At 41.9% G+C, this 25464-nt stretch overlaps 1 protein-coding gene and 2 long non-coding RNA genes across 5 annotated transcripts; all 3 read right to left on the bottom strand.

The window, feature by feature from the left end:
* Positions 1 to 211: 211 nt before the first annotated feature.
* Positions 212 to 7564, bottom strand: LOC311267554 (uncharacterized protein). The gene is made up of 14 exons (XM_084370673.1): positions 7490 to 7564; positions 6725 to 7096; positions 6375 to 6495; positions 5309 to 5383; positions 3881 to 4253; positions 3567 to 3662; positions 3094 to 3320; positions 2797 to 2975; positions 2595 to 2688; positions 2469 to 2496; positions 2296 to 2343; positions 2127 to 2201; positions 1536 to 1629; positions 212 to 1154 (listed from the first exon to the last, which is right to left on the bottom strand). Exons 5-14 carry the CDS (start codon positions 4029 to 4031, stop codon positions 1094 to 1096), a joined length of 1053 nt encoding a protein of 350 aa, XP_084226799.1. The 5' UTR covers positions 4032 to 4253; positions 5309 to 5383; positions 6375 to 6495; positions 6725 to 7096; positions 7490 to 7564; the 3' UTR covers positions 212 to 1093.
* Positions 7565 to 9496: 1932 nt separating this feature from the next.
* On the bottom strand, positions 9497 to 15578 carry LOC311268195. 3 transcript variants are annotated; one of them, XR_014623944.1, is made up of 4 exons: positions 15042 to 15578; positions 14389 to 14843; positions 12902 to 14294; positions 9497 to 9698 (listed from the first exon to the last, which is right to left on the bottom strand). It is a non-coding gene; the product is annotated as an uncharacterized lncRNA (long non-coding RNA). The 3 variants fall into 3 exon arrangements; XR_014623945.1 differs by lacking the exon at positions 9497 to 9698 and having other exon boundaries at positions 12512 to 14294; positions 14389 to 14436; positions 14514 to 14843; XR_014623946.1 differs by lacking the exon at positions 9497 to 9698 and having other exon boundaries at positions 12512 to 14294.
* A 5499-nt stretch (positions 15579 to 21077) lies between these two features.
* On the bottom strand, positions 21078 to 22124 carry LOC311267373. Its single transcript, XR_014623829.1, has 3 exons — positions 22031 to 22124; positions 21349 to 21413; positions 21078 to 21259 (listed from the first exon to the last, which is right to left on the bottom strand). It is a non-coding gene; the product is annotated as an uncharacterized lncRNA (long non-coding RNA).
* Between the last annotated feature and the right edge of the window lie 3340 nt (positions 22125 to 25464).

Here is a 25464-nt window from a genome sequence, read left to right on the forward strand (position 1 = left end):
TTGTCTATGAATGTGATGGCCACAGCCACACATGGTAATATCTGCCCACACTCTCATTTCATTTAATCATTCTTTAAGTTGATTTGTTTCCAGTTAAACAAATAATTTGCAGCATTGGTTTTTGTAATCGTTTACTTTGCTTAATTTTACATCATTTGGAGCCCACACATAAACATTGATTTAAACATTGTGTTAATTATTGTTTCTTCTCTTTGAGTTACCTGGCTGGAGGGTGGTGGCTCTGAGGTGAACAAAAGGCATGGCCAAGGGCATGCAGCACCTTTATGCAATCATCGGCTTAATGGGACCAAACCACCTGTTGTGATGTTCAGGGGGGTTTGGGGTTTAGTTATTGGTGTTTTGTATTAGTTTAGGTTGTTGCCTTTTTTGTTCACCCCTTTGTGCTATATTTGGTTTACCCGAGTTGGTATATAAGATCCCCTTGTTTCTCATTTGCGAGGTTCGGTTGTTTCAGTTGGTTCTTTATGATTTGCCAGTTGATCTCTAAATCCTGAGTTGTAAGTTTGATTTTGTTGCTTTTTATTGGGCAAAATAAAACCCATTTTGCATTGAAATTATACCTGTGGTCTGATTCTTACTGCTTGGTCCCTGACAATTGGTGGCAGTGGTGGGATCATCCAGTAAAAGACACAGGTTTTTTTTTTTTTTTGGTTTTGTTTTTCTCTCTTCTTTTTTTTTTTTTAACTTTGACATTTTTGGGGATTTGTTTTTTTCTTTTTTCCTCCTCTCACCTCACCTCAACAGGAAAAACAAAAAGGAGCAAGAGTGAGATAAAATGAATCGTAAACCTGTAAAGAAGCAAACACATGGTGAGGAGGAAAACGGAGCTTCTGGAGTGGTGGAGAGCACTGAGGGTGAAGGTAAGGAGCCATCTTTGTCAGACCTGATGAGTATACTAAAGGCCCACATGGGACAGCAGGAGGCCCGGGAATCAAGGCTGAATGAGATAACTGAAAGGCAAGAAGAACGTTTTAAAGCACTTCACCATCAATTCCACCTTTTGCAGTTAGAAGTTCAGGCCAGAACGGGTCCATTGTCTGACCCTCCAATCTCAGACCCTACTCCATCTACCCTACACAATCCTCCAGTGCAGGTTGAGGCCTCTGCAGGCCGGTTTCACCACCATCATGAGCCTAGATTGGAGAAATTGAATGATAATGATGACATTGAACATTTCCTAGTCACATCTGAACGAATTGCTGTCGCTTGCCAATGGCGGAAATCTGATTGGGTTTTTCATTTAATACCACTGCTTACCGGCAAAGCTAGAGGAGCATATGTGCACATGGATATGGATGACTCTCTCAATTATGACCAGGTGAAAGCAACCATCCTTGCCAAATATGATATTAATCCTGAGACATACAGACAGAGATTTCGCTCCCTTGATGTGGACCCAAATGAGAGCCCAAAAGAACTGTATGCAAGACTCAAGGAGTTGTATGGGAAATGGGTACAGCCTAAAGGTAAAAAAGGTCCAAGAAATAAATGAAATGATGATATTTGAGCAATACTTGAGGATGTTGTCCCCTGAGTTGCAGGTTTGGATTAAGGAGCATGCCCCAGGATCTGCAATGAAGGCTGCTGAGCTGGCGGATGTCTTTGTGGCTGCAAGAAAAAAAGGACAACCATGGAGTTACAACACATGGAGAACCAGAGACAACCGAAAACCCGCCCAACATTACCACCCTGACGCAGCACTCGGTGTTGGTAAGCCCCCAGTAGGCGAGAACCAGCCAGCTAGTCTGTCAATCAAACACTCAAGTATGAAGCTAATTTGTTATCTCTGTGGACTGGAAGGCCATACAAAGCCCATGTGTCCCCAAAACTCAGTCAAAATGACACAAATGTGCTTTGTACCACGCCTTTATGCTGAAATTGAGCAAGAAAATGACCAGTCTGTTAAAATGAAAAACATTGAAGTTAATGGAATCACTCTAAGGGCTCTGCTGGACTCTGGGAGTGATCAGACACTGGTTCACAGAAAGTTGGTTCCACCTCACATCATCCGCAACCATGATACCATCCCTATTTGTTGTGTTCATCGAGATGAGAAGCCGTGTCCAACAGCTGACATGTATATTAAAATCGATGGTCAAACTTACCTTCTGAATGTTGGAGTTGTTGATAATTTGCCCTTTGATGCTGTACTAGGAAGAGACCTACCACTTCTTTTTGATCTGTTGTTGGAACAAAGTCAAAAATGCAATGCTGTTGTCACCAGAATGAGGGCTAAACAACACACAGAGTCAAATGAAATACTCAGTGCCCTACCTTCTTTAATGAGGAGTTGGAAACCACACCTGCAAAGTCTCGGAAAACCTGCAGTCAGAAAAGGCAGGAGAAATTCCACAAAACGGTGGTGATGCCATCAACCAACACTGAGCCGGATCCACCACTGGGTTTTAAAGTGCCAAAATAAAACCCATTTTACGTTGAAATTATACCTGTGTTCTGGTTCTTACTGCTTGGTCCCTGACAATGAAGTAACACAAACATTTACACACACATTTTGATATAAGATACAGTAACTGTATGCAACAATCATAATAAACAAACCAAAAGTTTCTTACACTTCTCATGTTGCCCCTGACAAGGTCCACGAATGAGGCAACTTCCTCGTCCTTGGCCAGAAACAACCCTTCGTATAGGGGTGGCTCTTCAGTCCTGTCCATGTTCAGTTAACATGAAAGTAAATAATAGAAATCAATTAGCAGTACTCTCTTTATTTTCCCAGACAATCCTTAAATAAACAGGTGTAATATCTGTACCTACCCTTTCGACTTTGAAAAGCGATAATGTTTTCCGTTTCCATCACAACTTACAGCCAACATGTCTGGAGAACATGCCGGACAATCGAAATGATGGACCTGGCACATGTCCTCTTCTTTATACTTGCAGAATGCAAATTCAAAGAAACTGCGCTGAAATGTATCAGCACAGATACTGCCTGTCTGTATATTAAAAAGAATATTTTATTAGTATTTTTGAAAGAAATGCTGACAATCAACTATTTGGTATAAAGTGATATGACATTTCTTGTGTGTTTCAGTTTTATTCAAGCAGACTTACCCTTCCAGCTTGAACAGATCTGTGCTCCAACATTTTAAGAAAGGCCTGCCTAGACATGGCTGGTGCTGTTAACTTCATATGCGCAAACGTACTGAACACATCAAATTTGTACGCGGTCTGGCAGCTGCTGGTAGCTGGCCAGTACCGATATCTAAGGAGATCTTTCATGTCAGGGGTCCATTCTGCAGATGGACAGGATTTCTGGGGCAGGCAGACATCATATTTACCTGTGAACAAGAAGACAGTAGATAGAAAAGACTTGAGATATTTCAGTAATCAAATTACACATGATCATATTGTATTTTTTACAGAGATGTTCATACGATATACTGGATATTTAACATGGCATTTGGAAGTTGCCAGGGGAAAAAGAAAATTACCAGGTGATTAAAAGGTTTACATTGCTCACAGTAGTTAAATTCTGTCATACAATACTTAACTTGCACAAAAGTAGAGCTTCCAGAACAACATACCATTGATGGTGACCACAGAAATGCGCTTCCCTGGAATGACTGTGAGGTCTTGGGAGCATTCACAGATGGCTTGAGTAGACACAGGCAGCTGGCATACTGCAATACAGGGGGGAACAGTTATTAAGGGTGTATTTACAGTTTTCCCTTAAATGCATTTCCTAAAACGCTGAACTCATTCTAAAATAGGGCATAAAACCCCACAATATTAACACATATTGGCCACAGCTCTCTTCCAGCTATTCCAAATGTGCATCGATTCACAATATTTGAGGAATTTCAGCATAACTGGACATGTATTGTTCATGTTTACATACATTGTTCAAACTGAGGTTGGCCATTGTCACCCATCACCACAGCTGTTGTTGGGGGAATGGGCTCAAAAAACCCATGGATTAATGCTTCTCTGTCATGGAAGACGTTCCTCTTGTGGGCCTCCACATCACATTCTGCACAAAGGAACTCCATGTCCAGTGGCACACAGTCCAGGCACCTCACAAAGAGAGCATCTGTGGCACTTCTGGTTGATTATTCTCTCAGCGGAGAGTTTTGAATCCAAAAGTGTTGTCCTTGTTATTTTAATTTTTGCGTTTGTGAGAAGCTGCCTCTGTGTCCAGGCAGAAACCTCATTTGTTTTTTCTGGAATCGGTACTGCTGCAAGAGTGTCCCTCAACTCTTGAAGATGTGTTTCTAAAAAAAAAAAACAGCTCTTGAGCCACACTAAAACTTAAGGCATGGACATTAATGGATATTAAGCAGAGGTGGGAATTGTGGAGTCATCAAGTCATCTATATCCCATGTATTTGTTCTGCTCAGTCACTGAACCAGGTGCATTCACTAATTAGCTCACCTTCCTGGCTGAAGAGCTGTGCTGATTGGACTCAGCTGGTTTAGTTCATGAACAGAACAAATACATGACATGGAGATGACTTGATGACTCCACAATTCCCACCTCTGATATTAAGGAAGTACATTGAAAACACTTTTGAGTTGGAAAACAAATACAAGGTCTGAGCAAAAAGTTGCAGCATTGCTTCTGTTTTAAATGAATGGCACACACTACAATAATTCAGCATAATTGTTGCTGTGGGCAACGTGTTTGTGATGATGAGAGCAACAACGTTTTGCATACTTACTCACAAGGGCTATGGCCTCAACCTGCTAAATGCCCATTATTGTACTGTGCACCATTCGTCACAACAGGAACAGCCCCACAACTTTTTCCTCACATCTCATTTGCTGAATAGTAAAAGCAACATTAAAAACTCATTAACAATATTAGAGAGTAATGCCTCTACCAAACATACATTAAAGCAGAAGTAAGCGGAATATTTGTGTTAATATAAGTCTTAAATAGTTATATCTTCCGACAGCAATCACTTATATAGAGTGTTTGATCTGAAACACGGGTCTGTCAGTCACTCTGCTCTGCTGTAAGCCGAGGAGAAAACTTTCCTCGATCCTACAACCTTTATCCAATGAGGAGAGAGAACGGCATAAAGGGGCGGTCCTCTCTGTGTGTGCAGCCAAGGGATGCGCGTGAATGTGGTGACGTAGGGACGAGGGCGGGGACTGCTAACTCCATCCGCTGACAGGAAGTTAGCCAAAACGACCGGATCGCTTACTTCTGCTTTAACTCAATAGATACAATTTAACACATTATAATGAGTAACTAGATGAGTAAATAAATAGAGGAAATGGGAAAAAATGTGACCGTGAACTACTGTAACAATCAATGCACTCACCAAGGCTTGTCAGCTCCTGATCTTCCATCTGGAGGCTTTCCTCAGGAACAGGGTGCCTTCCTCTGGCTTGTGCAGCTGCAGAGACAGTAACATTTGCTTAACTCTACAATCAATCTAAAAGTACACAGTAATTTTAATATGAAAATGTTCCATAACGACTGAAGGCAAGGAAACTAAGAAAAAAATGTCCACATTATCACTAATACAATTTATATTTGTCACACAATATTATCCAGAGCAGGGTACATAAAACACAAGCAAGGATTATCAGTCACAGGTTCTTAATATCTCTAATTCTTTCGTGTGATGTATGATGTATGATGATGTATGTTTCACACACATTGCAACAGTGGTATCTTTAACTTACATCCAGTTATACTAGTACTCTACTGTTATGACCCTGGGTCATGGTTTGTTTATATTGTGTGTGAATATATATATATATATATGTATATCCACTGCTATGTCCCTCCTCCTCCTAAGGTGTGAGCAGTCTCCTCTGAGTGTGTGTGTGTGTGGGTGTGTGTGATTGATGGCAGGTTGGACGTGCTGATTGGCTATCCCTGGCTGATTGTCGACCCAGGATTGGTCAGAGGCAGGAAAGGAGCCTTTTTGAAGCACCGGCTGACTGCAGTCTTCCTCTCTACCTGTCTTCCCACATCCAACAAAGAGCTGTGATATCCAACAAAGAATTGTCTATATGGTAGCCCAGTAGGAGGGAGAAGCCTTTAATTTAACCCCTTTTCTCCTGTTTTTCCCTACTTATGAGTTAGATAAGGAGTTTGTCTTTTGGTTTACTATTTTTGGTTTTAGGTTAGGAGGTTAGGGGTTTAGACTCCTTTTTGGTTGTTGTTTTGGCTTTGGTCTCCCCCCGAAGTGAATAAATGCTACCTTTAACAAAAAACACTATATTGTGACACTGGCCTTCTTGGGAGTGGGGAGAGTGGGTGAGAGCACCTCATGTCATGTCACTGGTTCCCCTAGACCAGGGGCGTAACACTACAAAATAACAACTTAATGAATTAAAACTTTTCGTAAAATACGGTATAGTAATCAAAGAACAAACCTGATTGTGTTGGCCGACGTTTCCCACGTCTGCTTTTGACAGCTGAATTGGGGAAGGATCTCTTCCTGCTTTTATTCCTTTTTGTTTGAGGAACAGCAGGGTTTTCTTTGGCCATGGCTTCCTATATGTTTGCAGAGTTTGAGATCAAACTTTAACAAGTATAACAACAAAGTTGCAAGTTAAAACATAAGACAGCAACAATTAAAATTAAGCATTACTCGACAGCTGCACAAAAGGATCTAACTGACCCTTTACATTACAGTATCAGTAACAGTACAGCATCATGAAAAAGCAATAGCAATGATCATTTAGACTTGGGTAGTTGTTTTGTTTATCATGAAAAGCCTCACCTTGGCCTCTTGGACATATGCAGCACTAATTAATGCTGCCATGTGCTAGCCTCTCCTGGATCATCAAAGATCCTTGCAGCAGAATTGAGAGACATGGCTCTCAAACATAAAACACAAATACAAATACAGACAATACAATATGATACAAACACAATGAACACTACACAAAATGAAGAGAGAGAGAGAGAGAGAGAGAGAGAGTGACTGACTGAAAGTGAGAGAAAGACAGTGAGAATGGTTGAAAGAGAGAGAGTGATTGAAAGACAGGGGTAAGACAAACAATACAGAATGGCTCTTAAAAGTGCCTTTGTTTTTTTGGTGAGTGTGTGTGTATGTGTGTGTGGGTGTCTCGATGTAAATGTTGCAATGAAGCTGCAAAACAAGAAAAAGAAAAGCATAATTAGAATAGCTTTCAAATAAATGAGCATTTATTATTTTCTGTGACCAAATATACTATAATCAATCAAATATTTTAACCTAATCAAAACCACTATGTACAATACAAACCAATCTTTAATGTACAAATATCAGATACTACATTCACTCTGACACAAGCAAGTCCTCGCACAAGTTTATGAGTGTACACACACACATATATATACAGTATATATACAGTATATATATATGCCATTTTGAATTATTATGCCATTTTGAGCTGATGCTTTTGAATTATTCTTTGCATAGTGTTGTTTTCAATAAAGCTTTATTTTTTTTGAGCTACGTCTGTTTTTTTACGTCTCATCTCCTTGGTCAAAGCCACTCAACTTTGGTTTGACTGATATCACCTGGTGTAAATAACAATTAAAAATTGTTTTGACGGAGTTATCTGCTTTTGCAAATGAACTCTTCAATACATAGCTATATAACGTTATAACCCAAGTTACCTGTAGTGCCCTAACTCACTTCCTGCGTCAGCGGAAGTTACCAAACCCAATCCCAACAAAATAAAACACAAAAATTAAACAGCTCCTACAAAATGAGTAACTGATTTCGGTGGTTGACAGACTGACTGACAATCTAAATCTTGCCAGAGACCGCTAGCTGTCATGCAACGATAGCATAATCTGCTAATGTTCAGTCGGTCAAGCTCCTATTAGACTGTATGGTGGAGTTAACAACATAACAATGCATCGTATTAAAACACTCAAACTAAGCTCCGCAGTTAAAATGCTAGAAACACTTTGCTACAATGGAAGAAATAACAGTAATATAATTTTGTGATTTGAAATAATAAAGAGGCCTTTGGCTGAAACCGGAGAGAGTTACTTACTGTGGTCTGGCCGGAAGTGGTCTGGCGGGGGGCAGAAAACGCGGTGAATATGGGAATATGGAGGACACACCCACGTTACCAAGGCAACGGGCAACGCCGGTGTTTTTCATATAAAATATAAAATTTCACTCATTTAATTAAAAATTACATTGAATGTGATGTGATGTGGACTAGAAAGATGCTGGTGAAAATTATTAAAAAAGAAGACAAAATTCAAGCCAACTTTCACAATATCGCACAGTTTTGTTCAATGTTGAAAACAAAAAAGTAAAATAAAGTTGATATTACACGGGGATTTTGGACTCGACAGAAGCACATACTATCGTTACACAGTCTGCCTTGGATGGTTACAACGTTATGGCTAATAATCAGATCTTTCTTCAGAATATCGATTAAACTACATTTGCACTTCCGGGATCTATGAAACAACACCCACAGCGTGACGTCTTTGAAGCTGACAATGCGTGTGTCCGCCACGAAATGGATCCTAATTGACTTTCAGTGAAGACTGTTTACGTGGTGATCACACGGAATTCTTACACAATGCGTGCCAGGAGCACGCAATGCGTTATTAAGAGGTCGTGCTTATTTCACGCATTTCTGTGAGATCAGGTTGGCAATTTCATAGAAGCATGTCACCCTCTCCCACAAAGAAACACCACTCAACCACCGGCCATCATCCTCAGATTGGGCTCCTAAAACAATGGAAACTATTAAGAGGAACAAATGTGTATCTGAATGAGCATCTGACAAAAAAAAAATGCCGATATCGCAAAGAAAGCACGGTTCCTTCGCAAACAGGGAAAAATCCAGTCAACTTGGACCTCAAACTGCAAGACATTTATAAAACTCAATGGTTCACCAGAGGAGGCAAAGGTTAAAATCATCAGAGAGCTGAATGAGCTATATGTGTATCAATGACTCTGAAATCTAAACTGGGTGTTCTTTTTGATTGTCTGTGGGTTTTTATCATCATTATCATGTGACAAATTGTACATCATGTCTTCCAGATACCTACCACCCATAAATGCTGGGGAATCTATCCCCCCTGAAATTGATTTCTTAACTTTCAATCCATTTGAGCTAAATACTGATAAGAGCGGCATCTATGATGAATTTTTTAACCCTGATGAATCTTTTAAATTCAAACAATAGTATACACTCTTGTGAATATTTCTCTGAAGATCAGTTTAATGATTTGTTTCATACTCCTACACATGATGATTTTTCAGTACTACAAACTTTTTCCTCTTTCCACTTAAATGTTCGCAGTTTGCCAAAAAATTACGATCATCTAAAATTATATCTATCAACCTTGACACATTCCTTCTCAGTTATGGCATTCTCAGAAACCTGGCTGAAAGATGATATTACAGATCTTTATCCCATATCTCAGCATAATGCTATTCATTCTTGCAGAAAGACCAAAGTGGGAGGAGGTGTCTTGTTACGCTAGGTAGAATGCAGTTGGACCCAGAAGCGGACAAAAGGCAGGATGAGATGTACAAGATGCTTTATTATAGAACCAGGGGACTGCTGGTGGAGATGTGAGTCCTTGTCCGAGAGGTGGAAGGAGATCAGGTAGCTCACGGGGCGCTGGCAGCGGTGTGGCGTGTGGAAACGTAGGTGCGGCCGGGGAAGACTGTCCGCTGCAGAGGTGCGGGGAGAGCGGAGTCACAGGCAGGGTTGGATCGCAGGTGAATACTGGAGGCAGAAACAAAGTATTAGTTCAGGAAACACACAAGATACTAGAAGATCGCTAGAGCTTAATTCTGTTAATCAAATGCTGGTCTTTAAACTAGCTGTAATTAGACCGTTCCTTAAAAAGCCTAATCTTGATCCAGAAGCTTTAGCCAACTATAGACCTATATCCAACCTCCCTTTCCTCTCCAAGATCCTTGAGAAAGCAGTCGCCAACCAGCTATGTGACTTTCTTCATAACAATAGTTTATATGAGGATTTTCAATCAGGTTTTAGAGCACATCATAGCACAGAGACGGCACTGGTGAAAGTTACAAATGACCTCCTAATCGCTTCTGACAAAGGACTTGTCTCTGTCCTGGTCTTGTTAGATCTTAGTGCTGCATTTGATACCATTGATCATCACATTCTACTACAGAGACTGGAACACTTAATTGGCATTAACGGACCCGCATTACACTGGTTTGAGTCCTATTTATCGGATCGATTTCAGTTTGTACATGTTAATGATGAGTCATCCCTGTATACCAAGGTTAGTCATGGTGTTCCTCAAGGCTCCGTGCTTGGACCCATACTATTCACCTTATATATGCTCCCTCTAGGAAATATAATTCGGAAAACACTCCATAAACTGTCATTGTTACGCAGATGATACCCAGTTATACTTATCAATAAAGCCAGATGAAACTAATCAGCTTACTAAACTCCATGCATGTCTCAAGGACATTAAGACCTGGATGACCTGCAATTTTCTGCTGTTAAAAATTCAGATAAAACCGAAGTTATAGTACTTGGTCCTAAACACCTTAGAGATGCATTATCTAATGATATAGCTAGTTTGGATGGCATTAACTTGGCCTCCAGCACCACCGTCAGGAATCTGGGAGTTATCTTTGATCAAGATATGTCCTTCAACTCCCACATAAAACAAATTTCAAGGTCTGCATTTTTTCATCTACGTAACATTGCAAAAATCAGGCCCATCCTGTCCCAAAAAGACGCAGAAAAGCTAGTCCATGCATTTGTTACTTCCAGGCTGGACTATTGTAATTCTCTATTATCAGGCTGCCCTAACAAGTCTCTAAAGAGTCTCCAGCTGGTCCAGAATGCTGCAGCACGTGTACTGACAGGAACTAAGAAAAGAGATCATATTACTTCTGTATTGGCCTCTCTGCACTGGCTCCCTGTAAAATCAAGAATAGAGTTTAAAATCCTTCTCCTCACTTACAAAGCTGTTAATGGTCAGGCACCATCATATCTCCAGGAGCTCATACTACCCTATCACCCAACTAGAGCATTACGCTCCCAGAACGCAGGATTACTTGTAGTTCCTAAAGTCTCCAAAAGTAGAATGGGAGCCAGAGCCTTCAGCTGTCAAGCTCCTCTTCTGTGGAACCATCTTCCTGTTTTGGTCCGGGAGGCGGACACCCTCTCTACCTTTAAGAGTAGACTTAAAGGAATAGTTCACTCTAAAACAAAATTCAGTCATTATCGACTCACCCACATGCTGGTGAGAAGTCCGGTGTAGTTTCTTATTCCTCAAAGTGCAGCTGGAGACCCGCGGGGCTACTCTCCGGCAACGATAATCCATATAACGATGCTAAATGGCGCCCGTGAGAAAATGTCCATAAAACTACACAAAAACTTTGTAATATTCCTCCATACTGCTCGTCTGCTGCAATCCAAGTGTCCTGAAGTGGCGACATCCAGAGTTTACTCGAAACAACGTCATTTAGTATATTTTTCTAGCCTAAACAGTCACTATGCTATGTTTACACGGAGGCACGCTCCGCGTTCACGCACAGCCGATTGCACTACGGAAGCCGCGCCGGACAAGATGAACGAGAATCGCGATAGATACACACCGGCATTTACATCCTGCTGTGAGTTTCAAAGTTTCAAATCACCAGTGCAGCAGATCCCTCTTGTGTTTGTGTGTCACTCGGTGGCTCACAACAGGAAGTAAATACCGGTGTGTATCTATCGCGAGTCTCGTTCATCTTGTCTGGCGCAGCTTCCGTAGTGCAATCGGCTGCGAGGGAGACTCGCGTGAACGCGGAGCGTGCCTCCGTGTAGATATAGCTTAGTGACTGTTTAGGCTAGAAAAATGTACTAAATGACGTTGTTTAGAGTAAACTCTGGATGTCGCCACTTCAGGACATTTGGATTGCAGTGGACGAGCAGTATGGAGGAATATTACAAAGTTTTTGTGTAGTTTTATGGACATTTTCCTCTCGGACGCCATTAAAGCTTGTTATATGATGTTTACTGCCGGAGGGAAGCACCGCGGGTCTCCAGCTGCACTTTGAGGAATAAGAAACTACACCGGACTTCTCATCAGCATATGGGTAAGTCGATAATGACTGAATTTTGTTTTAGAGTGAACTATTCCTTTAAGACCTTCCTTTTTGATAGAGCTTATAGTTAGGGCTGGCCCAGGCCTGTCTTGGACCAGCTCTTAGTTATGCTGCTATAGGCCCAGTCCGGCAAATGACACACTGAGCTTCTCTCTCCTCCCCTCTCCTCTCCTCTCCATCTGTATACATTATGCCTGTATACATGCCCATTCTCTGCATGTCACTGACTTCACTTCTTCCCCGGAGTCCTTGTGCTTTCTAGTCCTACAGGCTCCCATGGATCCTGGCCGCGCCCGGGTTGTGGATCGTGGATGCGCCCACTGCTATGGCCCTGCCTGACACCCACCACTACTGTTGCTAATATTAGTCATATCTCTGTTACATACATTCCACTACTATTATTGTAATGCATTACTACATACTATCCTTACCGTTAACCACTGCTACTGTTATCACTAGTAATCACATTTCCATGTGCATTTCATTATTATTGCTGTAATACATCTTTATGTACTTTCATTCCTGTCAACCATCCATTATAATTGTATACATTGTGATCTCGTTGATCTGCTCTGTACATGCGACATCTATTGCACGTCTGTCCGTCCTGGGAGAGGGATCCCTCCTCTGTGGCTCTCCCTGAGGTTTCTTCCGCATTTTTTTTTTCCCTGTTAAAAGGGTTTTTTTTTGGGGGCAAGTTTTTCCTCACTCGAATCGAGGGTCGAAGGACAGAGGGTGTCGTCTCTGTACAGATTGTAAAGCCCTCTGAGGCAAACTGTGATTTGTGAATTTGGGCTATACAATACAAATTTGATTTGATTTGATTTGAATTCGGGCTGAGCCATATACCACGTCTGGTCGACATAATCATCTGGCAGCAGGTAGTGTGGAGAGCAGGCTTTTAAACTGGCGCTGATTGCCAACCTGCAGCAGGTGTGTGTGCCAGCAGCTCCAGTGACGCCCATCCTCTCGCCGCACCTCTGCAAGCAAGACAGGGAAACAAAACAAAAAAAGGGAATTGGTCTGATACTATTAAAGCCATATCTGCTATTCTAGTATATGTCTTCATTTAACTATTTAGATGTTTACATTGGTAGATGAGATTTCCTACACCCAGGAAATGATTTCAGAAGTGTGAGTGAGCAAAAGGTGCCTCTGATGAGATGGGGGGAAGTCATGATGTTTTTCAGCGACTCTCTTTTTCATCCTGTCATTTTTTTTAATAGATAATATCCAAAAGTCTAACTTCAAGTTACTGGCAATGTGCCTGACGCAGAAATAAAGTTTATGCTTTATTTAAGAGAGATCGCAGTGATTACTTTTTAATTCAGTGAGTTGAGACTACAGCTAAGCATCCTTGAATATACAGTAGGGTAGTGCTTGAAAGCATATAAATACACCAATATATACAAAAACCATACCCAACTGGCTGAAACAGTAACGTATGGCCTCAAATGGAACCGCCATACCTGTCATCATGAGTGACAGACTCCAGGAGTTTTATATCGCTTAGCAGTGACTTTATCAATATCTGGCTCTTGAAAGAGCGTGCACCTAGGTTTTTCCAGGTCAACTCAAGGCAAACCCATGTATTTATACGGATCCAAATCACAACCTTATGTTATCTCATGACAGTTCTCACATAGAGGATGTGTAGACTGTACTATGATCATGTTAGAATATGAGAAGCAAAACATACAGATATATCAAAAGCCTGGAGTTTGTTCATCACGTTCAAACTGGAACAAACCATGCAAAACTTGAAAACTTTGTCTCTGTAGCTCCCAAGCCCAAAGTCTACAGGGTTCATGGAGTCTAGAAATAAAATCTCCTTTGACTTTGGCTTGAGGATCTGTAAATGCAGATGACATTAAGACGTGGACCAACTGAGGGCCCACAACGCAATAAAAAACTACAAGTTTATGGGGGGAAAATGCAAAGGTAACAGACAAACAAATACACATCACATCAACAGCTACACATCAACATAAATAACATCTCTCACTTGGAAAATTTGGTAACTTACACACAAAATCCAGTGCCCGGACTCCCACGAAGGGAGTAAAATGATAATAATAATATATATATACACACACACACACACACACGTATATATGTAGACGGACAGACAGACCAAATATTTTAAAATGAAACTGACAGGTAAAGCTGCAAGGGGATCATCGTCAAATGGTGGTAACCAGGTCACCACCACATAGATGCTGAAAGTGTGGACATCTTTGCCCTGAAGAGACAGAAACAAATAGTGCAGCAGGTTTCATTGTACATTTAGAAAAAACTGTATTGTGTAATACCAAACACAACAGAAACAAGCTGACCTGTGAAGCTCCAAGAGTAGTTATGACTTGAAAGCACTGATTAGCAATCTGTTAAAAGAAATGGAGGGTCATTACTATAAGCTGATGCATTCATGTGTCCCACATGCATGGAAATATACAATTACCTGTGCTTCAACCTCTTCAAAGGCCAAAGACCAGAAGTCACATCTTGCTAATGTCCGGCCTGGGCTATAACAAAGTATGTCCTCATTTGCATCTTTGTTTTTATCCAAGACATAGGCCAACTGGAAAAGGCAATTACACACACAGATAGCACAACAATACAAAAATTAACATAAATGTAGACAAAATATTCATGGATATGACTACAAAATGATACATCACCAATTTCTGTTGTGCTGGGAGATGGGTAACAGCCCATATCCTCCTGTTCAGTTGGTCATCTGTCTGGCTTGTTGTTAGACCTGGAACTAGGTCAGACAGGCTTGGACAGTCTGAGGAGAACATTCATATCAGTGTGGCAATAAAATATTTGTACTGTCTTCACATAACTTTCCCTGTAAAAAGGGAAGTATGCTTACAAGTGAAAGACATAATTTTATGAAGATATCAAGATATATTTTCCAACATAAAGTAGGTACATACAGTCATTAGCATTATTTTTTGGGAATTTTTCCTTGTACTGTACTTACGGGGTTGTGTTGTTACATCTGCTTCTGTGGGTGGCTGTGCAGCTGTGGCTTTAGTAAAAGAAAAACAAAGCAAGGCTTTAATCATTTGAATGATATAGATGAGCATTCTTTTGTTTTAATTTGAGAAAAATATAAATGAATGAAGGCAAATTATATTACCCATTACTATCTGCCCATTGTGATCTAACTGCAGATGGACATCCTTGCCCACCACTTTCCTGATGCTGTCTTCAGTCTTGTTATTGCATTTTGTGTTATAGTGGTGCAATATGTTACGCATCATGAAGATGTGTTCAGACGGTGTGTGTGTATTCAGAAAGTAATTGTTCTTCCTCATGTCTGCAAATAATTGCTCCGCACACTGGCTGTTGACCCAGGGTCACACTCTGCACATACGGTTTCTTTTGGCACCAAGTCCTTGGGAATGTCTTCTAATGTTTGGGAGCCAGTGACCAAATCCTGGGGGAGATTTTCCGGTAGAGCTTTGTTTTTCATTATGTATTGTACCATTCTCCTGAGACCATCGTCACCAGGAGGATATTGTAGTCCTCCAACTGGTGTTGCATTGTCCTCCAGGTCTTCATTTGTCTCAGCAGCATCACCACTGGCAGTGGCACTCTCTTTGGTCATGAACATTTCTCTGTCTGTCTGAAAGAGATGCCATTTTGCCACACTTTTGTGCAAGCACAACTATCTGGGTCTGGCACATGGGCAGTGCCTTGACCTCTTTTTCATGTTGAAGGCCACCATTACCCTCCCCAGTCTGCTGTAGCATGACACTTTCGGCTCAAATACTGATATGAATTTTTTTGAGGAAGGCCCTCCAACCGTGACATCAACAGAGAGAGGAACCCCTGCAGCAGCAGATGCTCTCTGGAAGTTCAAGCAGCTCTGTTTCCTCGCGTCCCCAAATATTTTGGCAGTCACTATGTCTGACAGCACCTCCTCTTCCAGAATTATGGGGGGTGTGTCTGATCTGGGGGAAAAGGTCAATGATTTTATATGGGTTAGGGTTAGGGTTAGGAGGAGGTGCTGTCTGTGCTGCTGGTGGAAGAGGAGGTGCTGTCTGTGCTGGTGGTGGAGGAGGAGGTGCTGCCTGTGCTGGTGGTGGAGGAGGAGGTGCTGCCTGTGCTGGTGGTGGAGAAGGAGGAGGTGCTGTCTGTGCTGCTGCTGATGGGGAAGGTGGTGGTAACTTGTCCTGACAATTACCGAGATGTTTGATGAAAGCCATTCTCCGGAGTATAGTTGACGGACAATAACAACAATGAAAATGTGCTGTTTCCCTACAGCCCAGGTTGCATTTCATGATGACAAAATCTACGATGACAACTGTCTTGTGTACAGTGATGCTTCATGCAAAGTAGCACAACAGACTTCACCCCATACCAGCCCTAACTACGTGAATTTCAAGTCCTTTGTGAAAAGTACTTGCCTTGTATTTTACGTTATTTATTGCTAATAAAAAAGAAAAACTGACATAAAATAAATTACTAAATATTCATATTGGCAAAAAGTATACATTGATTGAAGGTTTGTGAAGGAATGATAGGCCAAGACATGCAAACAACAGAAAGGTCCATACAGTTCTAAACATTGTGTGGGGGATGGGCGCACACACACACACACACACACATACCCACAAGCTCACACTCACACACCTACACTAGCTGTCACTGAGGAGACATGGCTGGGCACCGAGATCTGAGGTGAGGAAGAAGCTACCTTTGGGGGCCGCGCACACTGAGAGGAATCATGGTCCATGACCGCAGGGGGCACCGCCACAGGGACCACCCCAGCCCAGGCAGACAGGAGGCTCCACACCAAGGTGCAGAGCCCTCTAGCCACCCGGGCCAGAGCCGTCCACGGGACTAAAACATTAAAATAAAACAATAAAACAGTATGATACAGTAAAAGGTAAAAAAGGGTAAAGCTGATGGATTAAGAAATTAAAAGCTAAATTAAATAATATAAAATAGAATAATAAAAAATGTAAGAATAGGGGTATGAGCACAAAAGGAATTAGAAAGAATTAAACAAGCTCGGTTAAAAGCTTGATTAAAAAGGTGGGTCTTGAGCCTCTTTTTCAAAACATCGACAGTGTCTGCGGCCCTGAGGTTCTCCGGCAGGCTGTTCCACAATCGGGGGCCATAATAACTGAATGCCGCCTCCCCGTGTGTTTTAGTTCTTACTTGTGGTATGGTTAAAAGGCTGGCACTGGAGGACCTCGGGGTCCGTGAGGGTTGATAGAGTAAAAGTAGTTAAGAAGGCCCGAGACCGTTAAGACATTTAAAAACTAATAAAAGAACCTTAAAATCGCACGGGGAGCCAATGCAGCGATTTTAAAACTGGTGTAATGTGCTCCTGCCCTCTGGTCCTCGTCAGCACGCGTGCAGCTGAGTTTTGTAGTAATTGTAGATTATACATGTTCTTTTTGGGAAGACCAGAGAGCAGGGCATTACAGTAATCTAAACGACAAGAGATAAAAGCATGCATCAGCACCTCCGTGCTGGCCTGGGAGAGAAACGGGCAGAGGTGGACAGAGTACACAACTTCACTACTTGAGTAAAAGTACAGATACTCCTTGTCAAATATTACTCCAATACAAGTAAAAGTAGCTTAGTCAAAATATTACTTAAGTAAAAGTACTAAAATATTTGCTTAAAAAATTACTTAAGTAAAAGTATTTAAAAAATATCTCAGGAAATACAGGAAAGGAAAGTAGCTTAATGTCATTATACAATACACTGATGTGATTCTGCTACAGACATGTTTATAGCTCAAAAATAAACAAATAAAGGCAAGAAGCCTCAGAACACAGACTCAGCTGCATTCATCAGCAAATGAAATGTATACTATACTCACTCTATGCTACTCTCTCTCGCTCTCTCTCTCACACACACACCCACTCTCTCTCTCTCTCTCTCTCTCTCTCTCACACACACACACACACACACACACACACACTCTCTCTCTCTCTCACACACACACACACACACACACACACACACACACACACACTCTCTCTCTCTCACACACACACACCCACTCTCTCTCTCTCTTTAACCAACATTAAGCTAGCTAACGTTAGTAACAACTTTACATACCGCGACGTGCTTCAGGTTGGAAGACGAGTTTTTGTAGGCCGTGATATAATTTGTTGGCGATAAGCACAACAAACATTTAAACTGAAACGAATCAAACATGGGTGTGAGATAAGGCCACGGGTGCTCGGTGGGAGTTTCCCCCGTGTTTGTCCAGTTTCTTCCTCCATTTCTTCGTATGGCATGACGTAGTACAGGTACGGCAATACGACTAAGACAAACCATACGCAAATCAGCAGAAACAGTTTATTTTCTCTGAATTTTGCACAAAAAAAAAAAAAAATCATCAGCTGACGTAAGCTCAAAAGTAGCGAGTAACAAGAGCATCAATAGAATTGTAGTGGAGTAAAAAGTACAATATTTGTCCTTCAAATGTAGTGGAGTGAAAGTAAAAATATCCCCAAAAAATAATTCTTAAGTAAAGTACAGATACTCAAAAACTGTACTTAAGTACAGTACTCAAGTAAATTTACTTCGTTACTGTCCAACACTGGAAACGGGCGGACCCTGGCTATATTCTTAAGATGGTAAAAAACTATCTTTGCTATGTTTTTGATGTGTGGAATAAAAGTGAGCTCAGAGTCAAAAATCACGCCCAGATTTTTTACAGATTGTGATGGTTTAAAATCCTGTAACTCTGGTAAAAGCTTCTCTCTCTGGCCTTCAGGACCAATGACTAAAACCTCTGTTTTGTCCTGGTTGAGCTGCAGGAAGTTTGCTGCCATCCATGACTTAATGTCTCAAATACAGTTTAAAAGGGCATCAATTGGCCCTGTGTCATCAGGAGACACGGCGATGTACAGCTGCGTATCGTCAGCGTAGCTATGAAAGCTGATGTCATGCCTCCTGATGATGTCCCAGAGGGGAAGCATGTAAAGATTAAAAAGAGTTGGAAAATTGACCCTTGGGAACTCATGTATCCATGCTTACAAAGAAACTTCAATCAGTAAGGTAGGACGTGAACCAGTTAAGAACAGTACCAGAGAGGCCGACCAGGTTCCTCAGTCTTTTTAATAAAATGTGATGGTCTACTGTATCGAAGGCGGTGGTTAGATCCAGTAGTACCAAGACTGTGAGTTTATGATTGTCTAAATTGCTCCCAATGTCATTTAAAATCTTTAAAAGGGCTGTCTCTGTACTGTGGTTCATCCTAAAACCAGACTGATGGCTCTCCAAAATATGTTTTGAGTTTAAGAAATCATTTACTTGATTAAGAACAAGTTTTTCTAAAATTTTACTTAGAAATGGTAAGTTGGATACAGGCCGATAATTAGTTAAAACATTGGGGTCTAAATCGCTCTTCTTCAGAAGGGGCTTCACCACCGCCGTATTAAAGGAGTTGGGGAAGACACCCGTCTGAAGAGAGCAATTCACCATATATAACAGCTGTTCCTCAAATAGCTCCATAGCTTGTTTTAAAAAGCGGTGTGGGAATTGGATCTAAAAGGCAGGTTGTGGGCTTTACTTGGGAGAAAACTCTACCAAATGTCCTCGCATCAACCAGGGCAAAACTTTCCTTAGGTGAAACCAATGATCCAGGTGTGTCGACACTTAAAAACTGTTAGGATAAAAGACTGGATCTGATGTCGTTGATTTTTCTTCTGAAGTGGTCTGCAAAGTCCTTGCAAAGGGCGTTGTCTGGTGTCTTGGAGGATCTTTTAAAATTTTTGTTTGTTACAAGATCGATTGTGGAGAATAAGAATTTGGGATTATTTTTATGATCATGGATTAGATTTTGGAAGTGGGAGATTCTTGCCTGTTCAACTGTGTTATTGTAAGTTTTGAGGTGTTCACGTAGTATTTCATAATGAACTGTTAACTTTGATTTCCTCCATCTCCTTTCAGCACTCCTGCATTCCCTTTTGAGTTTTTTAATTTCCTCAGTTCTCCACGGGGGTGTAGGTCTGTTTTTGATTGTTTTAATTAAAAGTGGAGCCACTGAGTCCAGTGTTGACTTTATTTTATTGTTAAAGCTGTCAGTGATGAAATCACAGGGTGCAGGTAAAATGTTGGCAGGAGTGCTCTGTAAAATCTGGATAAAATTTGCAGCCACTTCAGAAGTTAGGTAGCGTTTTCTCACTGTTCTCACAGGGGCCTCCCGCTGGTTAAAACTGGTGATTGTAAAAAACACACAAAAGTGGTCAGATACAGCCAGGTCCACAACAGAGGGCGCACCAATGGACAGGCCATAGGATATAACCAGGTCCAAGGTGCGCCCCCTGCTGTGGGTCGGCTGCGTGACATGTTGCTTAAAATCAAGGCAGTGTAAAAGGTTTAAAAATTCTCTGGACATTGAATCTGAAGAGATGTCCACATGTAGATTAAAATCAACGGTTATTAAAATTCTGTTAAAAGTGGTATGAATAATTGATAAAAGTTCTGAAAACTCACTAATAAAAGAAGTGGAGTACTGGGGTGGTCGGTAGACTGTCATGCAGAGGATAGGTGGGCTGCCAAAAACGAAGGCATGATACTCCAATGATGAGTTGAGCTGTTAAAAAAGACTTTGTTTGAGTGCATGGTGTTCTTTGTAATTGAAGCAGTACCGCCCCCTCTTTTGCACCCCCTACCCACTGCGCAAAGAGACGTCCAAACGACGTCTTTTCCAAGTCATTTTTGCACGTCTAATTTTGGTCAACTCAAGGTGCAGACTGTTACTCCAGACGACGTCTTTCTTTCAACGTATACTTGACGTCCATTTATGACGTCCACAGTACCGCCGTGCAGGAGCTATTTCTAGTCCAAATATGGTCGTTGTGGACGTCTTTTCTACGTCAAATTATAACTCATATTACTCTTTTTTTTTTTGCTGGTTTAGTTCCTATGCATAACCAAATGACGCTACAGTAAAATTAGCTGGTACAGGAAAACAGGTTCCTACCTTCTGGACACGTTTCTACAGTCACGTTATAATAAATCACAATCAAATCCTGACTGTTTTGTCACCAATTTTTAATTGCAGACGTCAGTTGACAATACAACAGCAGGCAGTATATACAAACGTGTAAAAAAAAAAAAAAAAAAAGGTTAGCTCTGATGTTCATCTTCGCTGTCATGACGCAGAAGTTCATCCATGTCTCTTTGGCCTTTCCGCCATTGTCTCATTTTCATAGCCATCTGTAGACACAGATGCAGTACAAGTCAGTTTAGTCTGACAATTTATTTGACTGGGTGTGTGCAAAGGAGCATGAGGTCACAATCTGTACCTTGTTTAGGTGGCTTCCAAAGGGCAGGACACCTCACTCACTTTCAAAAGAGGACCAAACACCACCTGACAAAAGGATAAGAAAAAAGGATTTAGAAACACATTACTAACGTGGCTGTGTCTGAAGCGCCCCCTCCCCCCGCCTGTATATTGGTCTGTGCTGCTAGCCCCATTAGCTGTCCCGGGTGTTAGCAAGTGCTAATCTCTCTCTCTCTCTATCTCAGCAGCAGCACGTCAAAGAAAAAGAAATAAGCGCTGGAGCCGCGGACCCATAACCGGCTGTCACCGACAAATAAAGCCTCGACCGCTAACAAGAAAGATGGCTGTGTTGTGAGGTAGCTCGATGCCAACTTCGACTAGCATTAGCGGTTAGCATCCGCTGCTAACACCCGGCCGCTCCCCAGCTCAACACAATGGCCCTCCTGCTCGTTAACACTGGAGGCCTGTTGCCGATAACGGTCATGTAATGGCCCACGGCTCCAGCGCTTCACTCCATGTATTTATTTTTCGCCGGTTTCGTTGTACGTTAAACAAAATTGGTCGTGTTCAAAAGCTAACGTTAGCAGATGTAATGCTAATTGTAGCAACAACAGGTTTGAGGCATAAAGCTAAAACGGCAAACGCTATAAATGCATAAATGAACATAAAATTAACTTACGGGTCTATGTGCTGACCGAACTTACCTGCAATTTAGTGGACGACGCTGATTTTCGGGTTGTTGTAGAGGTCGAAGGTGCACAGAGCCGAGCGGCCATTTGCTTTCACCGTAGAGAAACACCTGGGCCAATGGGAGAGGCTCTTATGATGTACGTTGATGACGCAATGCCTCAGCCAATCACAATGGCGTTGACTGTAACATCCCCCCCCCCCTTCCCCAAAGGCTACACCTTTATTGTTGTAATAAACAGAATAACACTATTTTAAAAGAGAAAAACAAAAATGTAAACAAACAAAAATATTACTTTTATTCAAAAATAATGTGTAATCACAAAATATGTCATCATGCCCATACTACTACTACTACTACTATGATAATAATAATAATAATAATAATAATGTAAATAAATAAATTACATCATGTCAATTACCTGCACCTGTCTTAGACGTCGAAATAAGTGACCTAGCCCGACATTCAAATGTTCAACTGCATATTGACGTCCAAGTGGGGTCATGATTAGATGTCCAAATAGCAGACCTAGTTTGCACATCGTGTAGTGGTCCAGAATTGGTCTTGGACCGACGGACGCAATATAGACATGATCTGGACGTCTATCAGACGTCTAATGTTTGGTGGGTAGTTGAAAATAAAAAGTTAAAATTTGGTGGGGAAGCCTCAGTGAGAACAACAGCATCAGTGCCAAGCCATGTCTCTGTAAGGAGAATGCTGTCCAGGTTATTATCTAAAATTATATCATTTTTGATAAAAGATTTGTTTAAAAGAGAGCGCACGTTCAGCACAGTCATTTTAACGTCTGCGCTGAACGTGCGCTCATCACGTTTTTCCAGAGGAAAAACAGTGTTTGATCTAAAAACAGTCCTGGGTCTCATTTGTCTGTGTGAAGTTAGGTTGGTGGTGCCCGGCTGCGGTTTCTCCTTAAGATGTCAAACCTGTTATCCAGTGGTAGATCCGGAGGCGGAGGAGGGGGAGATGGACGAGCCCCAGTGCCACCGACCAGGGTTCCCTCGGCTTGAGTGGAGTAGAGTTCACTGGAGCCGGAGCCACTACTCCATCCTCCCTGATGGAGCACTGCGACTCCACGGTGCGAAGGCAGGAGGTGGAGAGTGCCGATGTCTTGGGCTTGGCTCCCTGGCGGTGCCAGTAGGACTCGGTGAGTACTGGCGCCGGAGTTCTGATGGTGATAGAGCTGGTCCACGGCAGGGTGGTGTTGTTCGTGTCCGTCATGCTCCGGTCACCAGCGCTGGATGCCTTTAGATGGGCGATAAGCTTCGCCTGGGTCGTGGCGACGGTGGAGAAATCCATAAGGATCTTGTCCCTCTCCTTGAGGTCTGGCCTGCAGGCCAGAGACGCTCTCCCTCGTTTGTGAGGGTGGGGAGGCAGGACTCACACACCGCCATCATACAGCAGCCTGTGCAGGAGATCTGTCACCCCGGACCCCAGTGTCAACAGACGGAGGTGAGTTACATTACCCTTTTCCAGTAAGTTTTCTTCTTCTTAAAATATATTAACCAAGGCTGACACATGGGTTGAGGTATTTATTTATAGACTTTTACCTAATTCATCTTTTTTTCAGGTTGTGCGGTTTTATTAAGTGCCACAGCAAATGTGAACATTATAGTGTATCTCTGAGTACTGCTGTAACTGGAAGTGTAGTATCATCAATTCTTTTCACACTAAATGTCCTGTGCATACATTATGCATGCATAAATGGTCTATATTATAGAATACAGTTCAGTCACAAAACAAAAAATATCTGTATATTGAATAAATCTATAGTCCCTCATAAGCAATGAAACAGCAAAACAAGTCAGTATGTATTTTTTTCATGATTTCTACTTATAAATTCTGCTTACAAAATAGGTATAAACAGACAGAAAACTCAAGGGCTTTATGGAGGACTTTCTCCAAAACATGGCAGTGATGCACCCACAGGATCAGGTGTCGCAGGGGTAGGCTATCATCTGGTTGGGTCGTCAGTGGCCTGTGTGCTCGGCCGAGCACCGGCTTCTCATCCAGTGCTAACGTATCTGAGTAGTTGTGCTGTGAAATCCCAGACGTTTTGACCATGTTCTTTGCCTTCCTTCACTCTGGCTATTATCAGACTTTGTCTTGACTTTGATTGCCTTCCGGATCAGGACATTGTTCTGATAGTTTAGCCACAATGCCGGAGATGCGCTCCACTTCGGCTTTCAACTCATCTGTAGCATTGGAACTAGCTGTAGCTGTAGCTATTGGATCATCTTACCGTGAGTGAATGAAGTGGCTTGGATGGTTTCTAGCTTGCTATTGATATTGGTCTCCGATCAATAGCCAGAGGAGTTCCACTCTCGGTGTAGCGGTTACCTCCTCAATGCGAGGTCAATTTTGCCACATATTGCCTGCTTCACTGCAGAAAGTAGGAGGATTTAGCTTGTAAGATTGGCGTTTGGTTGGCTTTCTCTTCGCGTGGCTGTCTCTCAGCTAAGCCTGGGGCTTCAGTGGGGCCTTCATGCCATTCTTTTTTCAGTTTTGGTTTGGATGGCATTTTAGACTGTTTTGGGTTAGCGGTTGTGCTGGTGATGTATTTGTCATTCCTCGTGAGAAGGTGCAGCTATTAAGTGATTTTTGTTCTGTTATTAGCCTATTTTGTTGGGAAACATACAGAGCTACTTAAGCGTGCGCCCTATCACTCCATAGCTTGCTAGATGCTTTTTAACCACTGATTATTAACGCATTATCAAATGCAGGCATTCAATTCAAAAGGGGTTTCTGTTTCTCCAAATCTTCCCACTTACCCCCAACTCCTGTGCTTTACATGGTCACCTCTCCAAGCCTGGGCATGCTATAGAGTTTTGTGTTTGTTATTTGTTATTTTGTATGTGCCCAGATAGCCAAATGTACCAGACACCCTCTTCTGGCCCACATTCCACGTGGTATGCTAGCACTTGGGCAATCCACTCCTGGCCATACTATGGACTGCCATCTGGGTCAGATTCAGCCCACTAGAATAGAATGAACTGTGGCCCAGATTTGGGCGAGTTCTGGTTTATTTGGTTCACACTTGGCTGACATCCATAGCATGGCCAGGAGCAGACCACACAAGCGCCATCATTCCACGTGGTATGTGGGCCAGATGAACGTGTCTGGTGTGGGGGCTGCAACAATTTTGCTATCTGGGTCAGGGGTTTCATTGGTCTGTTTTTTGATCGGATAGCTTTATTGGATACAAAAATGCCGATTAAAGGTTTTGATATTAATTCAAATTGTTCATTCAGTGCTCAGTTATGATTTTAAGAGTAACTGAGTAGAATACATGGTGTAATGCATAATTCAGGTCCAATTAAATTACAGACTTGAAAAAAATAACTTAATTACAGCAATTTGAGTAGTTGTAATTAGTTACTTCCCACCTCTGATAGTATTGCACAGTAATGAAAGAACTGAAGGAAAGTCAATCCC

Source organism: Pagrus pagrus (genome assembly GCF_965226575.1).
Source record: "Pagrus pagrus genome assembly, chromosome: 13".
NCBI classification, from domain to species: domain Eukaryota; kingdom Metazoa; phylum Chordata; class Actinopteri; order Spariformes; family Sparidae; genus Pagrus; species Pagrus pagrus.

What these genes read in the sequence shown, in the direction of transcription:
- LOC311267554 (XM_084370673.1), bottom strand. Translation starts at nt 4,031, where the DNA reads ATGGAGTTCCTTTGTGCAGAATGTGATGTGGAGGCCCACAAGAGGAAC. An exon ending in CCAACCTCAGTTTGAACAAT is followed by an intron (nt 3,663 to 3,880) that starts GTATGTAAACAT and finishes CCTGTATTGCAG; the next exon opens with TATGCCAGCTGCCTGTGTCT. An exon ending in CGCTTTTCAAAGTCGAAAGG is followed by an intron (nt 2,689 to 2,796) that starts GTAGGTACAGAT and finishes GAACATGGACAG; the next exon opens with GACTGAAGAGCCACCCCTAT.